Here is an 8314-nt window from a genome sequence, read left to right on the forward strand (position 1 = left end):
GTATTTGCAATGTTTTAATTTGTTTTTACTTATTTTAGTGCCGTTGTGCGCACATTGACAACACGCCATATCGCCGTTGTTGGTGTCGGGTTTCCAGCAACACCAATAATGGAGGGGCGTATACGCTACTGCCTTTCAGCAGCACACACCAAAGAACAATTAGACTATGCACTTGAAGTCATCGATGAGATAAGTGACACGCTAGGCCTAAAATACTCGCGAAAACCACGCGAACCTAACCCCATTGAGTATTGAAGAAACAAAATCACCGCGTATATAACCCGCAAGCAAAGATATTATTCAGTCCTGGTGAAAAAAGCGCACGAGTAACTGCATACAAATTATGTGTATAAAGTAATTTAGTAAATGGTTGTAATAAGATTAACCCATTATGAGCTCGGTGAGAATTAGGAGATGAAGTTTAAGTAGTTATTTTGGTGGCTTTTGTATTCCTTAGTCTATATTTACAATTTACCTAAACATTTTCAACATGAAATCTATGTAAGCACTTTGGTAATCTAAATAGGAAACAATTTAACAGTTTTAAAGTTAATTGCGAAAGATAACTTTTGAACAATAGTTGCACAAATATGTATGAATATTATTCGTATGCACTGCCAAGGCGGTTCAAAATTGAAGCAAAGGCGTTGGATATATTTATCGCTGTATGATATTGTGCGAGGATTTTTGTCACTAAATTCATCTATACTATTTGTTACTTAAACTTACTACGGTGATTTTTAACGAAATTTAATGAATAGAGATATAATATCAAATTTTCTTTCTAACCCTTGAATAATTTGAAAATAAAAATTAAAATCTTATTCCTAGGAAGAAAGTAATTCCATACCAACTGGAAATGGAAATAAAGCCAATATGGTTTTATTGGCCTTTGCAAATTTCTGTTTAGAAGTAATAGAACAATATTTAAAACAAAGAAACAATTTAAATTTCATTATTAAAATAAAACAAGTAAGAGCAGCGCGGTCTTCGGCTATGCCGAATGCTTCATACCTTTCATGAACATCTGAAAATTTTACTTTAGCAGATTACTGCATTTGAAAAAATTTATATATTCACACATAGATATATAAAAAAGCATATCTAAACAATCAGAGGTATGGAAGATATACCTTATATAGCACCAATCTAAGTGATTTTCACTGCACCGGTATGTAAACCGGTAACACAATTTAATGGGTTTCGCTTCCTACATGAAGGATATGTATATCGCAAAAACTGGTATCTGAACAATCAGTGGTATAAGAGATAATCCCAACTAACCAACTCTCCAGAACAAAACTCTTACAAATTACGAAAAGATCTCATAAGACTCTTTTAACATACTTGGATAAACTCATAACATAATTCTTGTAAAAAGACTTAATTTAGGTCTCATAGTACTATTTTTTGTGAGATAATAATGCTACTAGAGTTAGTAAGCCTTTAAATCTCATAATAAGACCATCTTGTACCTTTTTTATAAAACTTCAACTCTCAACGAGTTATACTCTTGAAAAAATGCCCATATGAGTAGTAAATTGTTATGATACTTATAAGAAAACTCTTGTAAGATATAAAGTATAAAACAACTTATAAATATGCCCTTATGAGACGTAAAATGTTAAAACACGTATAAGAAAACTCTTATGAGTAGAAAAGAATCATTATTCTCATAAACACTACAATAGAGCGCACTTATATCAAGAAAAATATTCTGTCAGCCAACATACCTTGTTTCAGGGTTGATCCGTCAAAATGGATAAGTTTAATTGGAAAAAAGTTAAAAGATCCACTAATTTGCGAAGGAAAATTCAGAAGATGTGCCTTAAATTAAAAGATAACACGTCCAAGAGTGTTACAGCCAATAAAAGAGTTACTGCAAATTTTAAACAATATTCTAAAAATAGTGCGCGGTCTGCGGACAATTTATATCAAAAATCTGTTCGTCCAGAATATAACAGCTGTAATCATATTCAGAACAACTCGAATGAAGGTCACGATGCAGAAATTTCTCTTGATAATATAAAAGCACCATGGCATGTAATTAACACGAAAAGTAATTAAATTAAATGTTGTATTCCCTTTCAGCAATATGATGATGAGGAATACCAGATAATCGATACTGGGTTAAAAAAAATTAAGTTTATGGAACTGAATTAAAAAATTGGGCAATTCTGTTTATTATAAGGCACCAAGCATTAAAACGATTGTTACAAATATGTAATAAACGAAACCCTGATTCATTGCCAAAAGATGCAAGAACGTTGGTACAAATACCAACTGTTACTACAATTCAGGCAGTCGGTTTGGGTGCCCAATATTGGCACCAAGGGCTTGCATTTTGTTTACAACAATGTTTTGCCAATATCAAAGAATCGTTAGGAATTTCCATTAACATCAACATTGATGGCTTACCAATATATAAGAGTTCCAGAGAGGAGTTCTGGCCCATTTTATTTAATATATATGAAGAACCAATGGTCATCGGTATCTATAGCGGCAAATAGGCCTGGGTAACGGCGCAAATTTTTTGGCGCTGACACACTACCTTCAGCGCCATTGTCGGAATTAGCACAGTGTGTTGGCGCAATGGCGCCTCTTCAGGATAAAGCTCATTTCCTTTATTGCTGCACGCTGCACTAAAGTGAATTAATACAAGGTTATAGTTATATCGGTTGAGAAAAAACTCAAGTATACCCAAGTTCAAAACCCAAAAATACAACAAACCAATCATTTTCACATTCAGAAGACAGCGACGAATTCTAGCAACACCACCTTGTATAAATTCGCCTTGTGCTGCACAATTTACAAGAGACACTTCTATTTCGGGTGTTCTTTGCTGGTTCTTTGCGACACCCGGTGTTGTCAGTGTTCCGGTGTTGAACTAAGCTGAATTAATACAAGGTGGTATCGGTTGGGCAAAACCAATTCAAATATACCCAAGTTCAAAACCCAAAAATACAACAAACACATAATTTTCACATTCAGAAGGACCGCGGGTAATTTTAACCACACCACCTTGTAAAAATTCGCCTTGTGCGGCACATTTTACAAGTGACACTTCGCTGTGTTCTTTGCGCCGCCCGGTGTTGTCCGTGTTCGGGTGTTGATGGTGTCATTGCGTCACTAAGTTGTGACAATCGGTATCGGCGCCAGTAACTCAGCTCTCGGTATCAGCGCAATGGCGCGGCGCCGCACTGTGTTACCCACGGCTAGTGGCAAAGGTAAACCACTCAGTCTAGAGTTGTTCATACGACCGTTTGTGGATGAAGCGAAAGAAGTCCTGACCAATGGAGTTACCATCAATGGACAGCATAAAGTTGCCGTTAAAATCCACTCTTTCATAGGTGACTCTCCAGCACGGGCTTTTATAAAAGGTAAAAAGGATATTTATATATATATATGTATATATATTTTATATTAAGCGGGTCTTTGCACAAATATGTAAATAGGTGTTACTTATTTCAATGGTCAACACGGATGTCAAAAGTGTACAACAGTCGGAAAATATTCTTACGTTTCACATTCCAATATTTTCCCGAGAACAGAATGTATTAAAAGAACAGACGAAGGGATTTCGTAACAGGATTTATGATTCACACCATAAAGTTAACACTTCGCTTGAAGAACTGCCCGGTTTAAATATTGTTGATAACTTTCCAGTTGCAGATTCTCTGTATTTAATTGATTTAGGTATCATGAGAAAGTTCTTGATTGGATGGAGAGGTGGCAAGTTTAACTTTCGGTCAAAATGGAGTGCAAGGGAAAGCTACGGCATTTCACAATGCTTACAAAACATCAAAATGCCCTCAGAACTTCATCGAGCTTTAAGGGGATTAGATTGCCTGGCACATTGGAAAGCTTTGGAATATCTCACATTCTTATATTTAGTCTGTTCCAATAGCAGTCCGGTTTACAGGATTTAGTCAGAACTTACAGGAAGTCGTTCCTATTGACATAAAACCTGTAAGTGGGAACACTTTTGAGAGAGTAACTGAGCAACTGTTCCTAATCAGAAGTTACAGGATTTAGTCCGGAGTTTTTTTTCCTGTAAGTGTCAAACGATCAGCTGATTTGCATGTGCAAGCAAAAGCAAAAAGCGGTGAAAGCAAAGAACCTTATATTTGTAAAAAAATGGAAGTAAACAACGAAATGTTTGAATGTGTATAGATTTTAATTATTTAGTGATATTTCAGCCAAATCAGTGTTGTACAAATGACATGTAAACAAACCGGCTGACGTTTTTACAGGAAATAGTGCTTTTTGCGTTCACGTGCACTTCTGCATCTGTTCTTCTTTTACTCTCACTTGAGAGAGTAAAATTGTAGTTTGACAGTTCCACAGGTTTTAGTCCGAAGTTCAAAGGAACAGCCTAATTATATAGGAGTTGTAATACTGAAGGATCGTTTACCACACGATGTATACCAGCATTTCCTTGTATTTTTTTGTGCTGTCACAATATGCTCCTTAACTGCATACAGTACATATCTCGATATAGCTCATACTTTGTTCCTACACTTTATTGAATACTACAGAGACATTTATGGTGAAGAGCATATAACTAGTAATGTGCATAACCTGTCGCATATTATTGATGATGTAAAAAGACTTGGTATTTTATCAACATTTAGTGCTTACCCTTTTGAAAGCAAATTGTAACAGATAAATAATATGTTACGGTATGGAAACAAGGCTTTGGCGCAGGTAGCCAGACGACTAACTGAATTTAGTAATTTGCAAATAAAGGCTAGTGAATATGTTAATAACGAATTACCGATTTTAAAAAATAATACAGTTCAGCAGCCGAATGGTTTTTTACTAAGCCCCCAAAATCGGGACAAATGGTTTCTTACAACTGGAAATAAGATCGTGTGCGTGAAGAATGCTACATTAACTAATAAAGAGATATCTGTCTACAACATCAGGAAAGTTTTTTAGAGACGCCGATACGTTCTTCATTCCTCAATATATAATCCTCAGATTGCAAAGAAAAAGCAGCACGGATATATAGCTTCAAAGATATTAAATTTAAACTGTTATCTGTGAAATATGACGACAATTCAACAGTTTTCATTCCGTTACTTCACACTGCTAAATAAAAAGTTTTTTAATTATAATATAAACTCTGTATTTAAAACTAAGTAAACAAAGTACTCACTTTATCAGTTCATTTAAATAATTAAATTTAATAAATATGAAATAAAGTAATTTCTTTAAGTAAATAAACATCAACTTTTTCATCAATTAGTAAACATTTCTTTTCTTGCAACTTTTAATACTCTTTGTGTAATAAGCCTCCTCTGCCCTTGAGTAAGAGTTTATTATTTATATTTATTAATTTTTGTCAAATATACTTTTAATATTTGAGGCACTATAATATGGATGTACATCAGTATTTTTTTAATTATAATATTAACTCTGTATTTAAAACTAAATAAACAAAGTACTCACTTTAACAGTTCTTTTAAATAATTAAATTAAATAAATAAGAAATACAGTAATGTCTTTGAGTAAATAAACATCAACTTTTTCATTGATTAATAAACATTTGCTTTCTTGCAACTTTTAATACTTTTTGTGTAATAAGCTTCCTCGGCTATTGAGCAAGAATTTATTATTTGTATTTATTAATTTTTGTCAATTATACTTTTGATATTTGAGGCACTTCAATATGGCTGTACATCAGTCTTTTTTTTAATTATAAAATAAACACTGTATTTTAAAAGTAAGTAAACAAAGTATATACTCAATTAATCATTTAATTTAAGGCTTCAAGATGTTCATCTGCCTCAACACCTTCAACATCACCATCAACATTATTACCTGTGGGTGCAATGCTACCAATACCAGGAGCAGTGACCTCATGTACAGCAGCTTTTAGTGGAACCTCATTGCCCTTAGGAACATTTTCACTTTTCCTTGTATACTATATACTTTCTTTGCAGAAGTTCGAGGAATACGGTCGATATTATTTTCAGTCCTTTTCTTGGCATTCTTAAGGACTGTTGCGAAAAACTCCTTGCTTTTATTTTCATCGAAATCCGACGCAGCCAATCTTACTATCGAATTGAAAACACTAAGAATGTTGCGATAATTTTTAAGAGCAACTCTTCCAATTCGTCGATTTCATCCTGATTCGAAATTGGAGCATCTAATAGGCCTGCAGAACTTGCACTGCTGTTATCCTCAACGGTATCAACGGTAGAATTTTTATTGTTATTAAATAGATTTTCTATATCGTTAATGCGATTAATAATAATATCTTTGAAGGCACTTTGTTTCGCAAGATGTCGTATAATGACAGTCTGATTTTGTTGGATTTGAATCAGACTTTCACTTATATTCTTTAGTAAACTGCGAATATCAACTTCCGCGACTTCCTCAGGGGATTGTAACTGCTGTAAGGAACGGAATTTATAATTGCTATATAACAAGATCTTTTATTAACAATATATTATACTTTCAAAAAAGCGTACGTGTAGTATTGGTTGCTGGTACGATGATGATATCTGCGATTGCTGATATTGGTAGCCCGGTGATGATGGTAAAGTGAAAGCAGTGAAAGTATGGGGTTGTGGTTGTTGTAATGGTGGCTCTACAAGCGTTTCCTGCTAGGAGGAAAATTGTTAATGTATATTTTCTTTTCGTAATAATATCAGTATATACCTGCGCATAGGTAAGCATGTCATTAAAATCATGGTCAACACCATTACTAGCGGCTTTGGAACATACATTTCTTTTTATGCGTTGTGGGGATTTTAAGGTATCCACGTTCCATCCGTCAGTGTCACTGTAATCTTCCATTCTCCTTATTTCCTTATTCTGAAGGTTTTATAGTAAAACAAAATTCCAAAAATGTAGCTAACTTAAGCAGTTTAGTATGTAAAAATATATTACGCTTTTTCATATTTCATATTTTCATAATAAGTGCAGATACATGAATTTGAATCAAAATATTGAGCAGGACTAAAGCATTAAATTTTTTTTTTTTTATATTAAATAACAATTTACAAAATCAAAATTTTGATTATTTTTGAGGCGCTTAACTTTTTTTCGAAGTAAAATGTTCATTATTATCGATAAAATTTCTATCCCCATAGAATCTTAGCTTATAATTTCGAAAATTGACTTCTAAAAGTCTATAATACTTATATGAAATTGTAGTCTACTTTAATTTCTGCCATCGAAAATGTAACTTATCGATTTGCTATGAATTAATTCTTATGTAATTACCTTTAATCTAAAAATAACACCACCAAAGTTATGCTATTTATTATGATACCGTCATGAGAGTGCATATATACTCTCATAAAAATTCAAATAGTTTTTTTATGAAACTTACGTATCTCTTACAAAGAGAACTATCGTATGTTATAAGACAAAAATAACTCTCATAAATGCGCCATTTAATTCTGGCAACGTATTCATAAAGCACTCGTAGTACTCTACCAGGGTGAAATTATAAGGGTACTATTCTCCTAAACCAATTGCGTCTTATGAGACGAAAATTGTTAGTTGGGAAAGCTTATACAGCATAGATTTTGACGATTTTCTCAGTAGACTTTGTATTATTCCTTAGTGTGGAGATATATAAAATCATTATCTATTCATGAATGAGGGCTGCCACCTATAAAAATAATCAAATTCAATTTCAATTAAGGGAGTTATTTATTTGAAAATTATATTAAAAAAATTCAAGAAATGAAGTAAATGAATGAGTAAATTAATTATAATGATAAGAAATGAAGTAAATGAATGAGTAAATGAATTATAATACTAGCAGACCCGGCAATCTTCGTTTCGTCCAAAACTAATTCCATTGAAACATTTTGGTTCAACCCTTTCACCAACAATTCACGTTTACGATTTTCATTGGCACATTCATCTGGTAAGATTATGGTTTGGTGGTCGTTTGCCGCCTTGAGATTCTCCAACTGTGCAGCATTTCATAGAACGGTTAATCGCAAAACGAAATAAATTTGAAGAAAATTTCTTCTTCTCTTTCCGGTTCTATAGTGATTCTGTCCCAGAAACTTTATAGTATAGCAATTTCAAAATGGATGCCTATAATTATTTTAAAGAAATCCAATATATGTACGTAGACTTCTTCTTCTTCTTATTTGGCGCTGTAACCGCCTAAGCGATTTTGGCCGAGTCCAAAACAGCACGCCAGTCATTTCTCTTCTGTGCTAACTGACGCCAATTGAAAATGCCAAGTGAAGCCAAGTCCTTCTCCACCTGGTCTTTCCAACGCAGAGGAGGCCTTCCTCTTCCTCTGTTACCAGCATCGCGGCCCGCGTTGAATATTTTC

The 8314-nt window shown here is 33.6% G+C and overlaps 3 protein-coding genes across 3 annotated transcripts in view; 2 read left to right on the top strand and 1 right to left on the bottom strand.

Annotated features, from left to right (window-relative positions):
* The window catches only part of LOC108364007 (serine palmitoyltransferase 2-like), a 43743-nt gene extending 42806 nt beyond the window's left edge, over positions 1–937 (top strand). Inside the window, exon 4 of the mRNA XM_017617547.1 lies at positions 39–937. Coding sequence (XP_017473036.1) covers positions 39–255 — 217 coding nt within the window. The 3' untranslated portion in view covers positions 256–937. The remainder of the gene's footprint in view (positions 1–38) is intronic.
* A 190-nt stretch (positions 938–1127) lies between these two features.
* Positions 1128–6819, top strand: LOC108364008 (uncharacterized). The gene is made up of 3 exons (XM_017617548.1): positions 1128–3380; positions 5772–5868; positions 5949–6819. Exons 1-3 carry the CDS (start codon positions 3185–3187, stop codon positions 6136–6138), a joined length of 483 nt encoding a protein of 160 aa, XP_017473037.1. The 5' UTR covers positions 1128–3184; the 3' UTR covers positions 6139–6819.
* On the bottom strand, positions 6345–6829 carry LOC108364009 (uncharacterized). The gene is made up of 3 exons (XM_017617549.1): positions 6670–6829; positions 6464–6611; positions 6345–6401 (listed from the first exon to the last, which is right to left on the bottom strand). Exons 1-3 carry the CDS (start codon positions 6805–6807, stop codon positions 6385–6387), a joined length of 303 nt encoding a protein of 100 aa, XP_017473038.1. The 5' UTR covers positions 6808–6829; the 3' UTR covers positions 6345–6384.
* Positions 6830–8314: the final 1485 nt, after the last annotated feature.

This window comes from Rhagoletis zephyria, unplaced genomic scaffold (genome assembly GCF_001687245.7).
Source record: "Rhagoletis zephyria isolate East Lansing unplaced genomic scaffold, Rhagoletis_zephyria_1.1 Rzeph_scaffold_01436, whole genome shotgun sequence".
In the NCBI taxonomy this organism is placed as follows: Eukaryota; Metazoa; Arthropoda; class Insecta; order Diptera; family Tephritidae; genus Rhagoletis; species Rhagoletis zephyria.

Coding starts and splice junctions, on each gene's coding strand:
- LOC108364008 (XM_017617548.1), top strand. CDS start 3,185: ATGGCGCGGCGCCGCACTGTGTTACCCACGGCTAGTGGCAAAGGTAAA. Junction 3,381..5,771: donor AGCACGGGCTTTTATAAAAG/GTAAAAAGGATA, acceptor ATTTAATTTAAG/GCTTCAAGATGTTCATCTGC. Junction 5,869..5,948: donor ACCAGGAGCAGTGACCTCAT/GTACAGCAGCTT, acceptor CTTTCTTTGCAG/AAGTTCGAGGAATACGGTCG.
- LOC108364009 (XM_017617549.1), bottom strand. CDS start 6,807: ATGGAAGATTACAGTGACACTGACGGATGGAACGTGGATACCTTAAAA. Junction 6,612..6,669: donor ACATGCTTACCTATGCGCAG/GTATATACTGAT, acceptor TCCTCCTAGCAG/GAAACGCTTGTAGAGCCACC.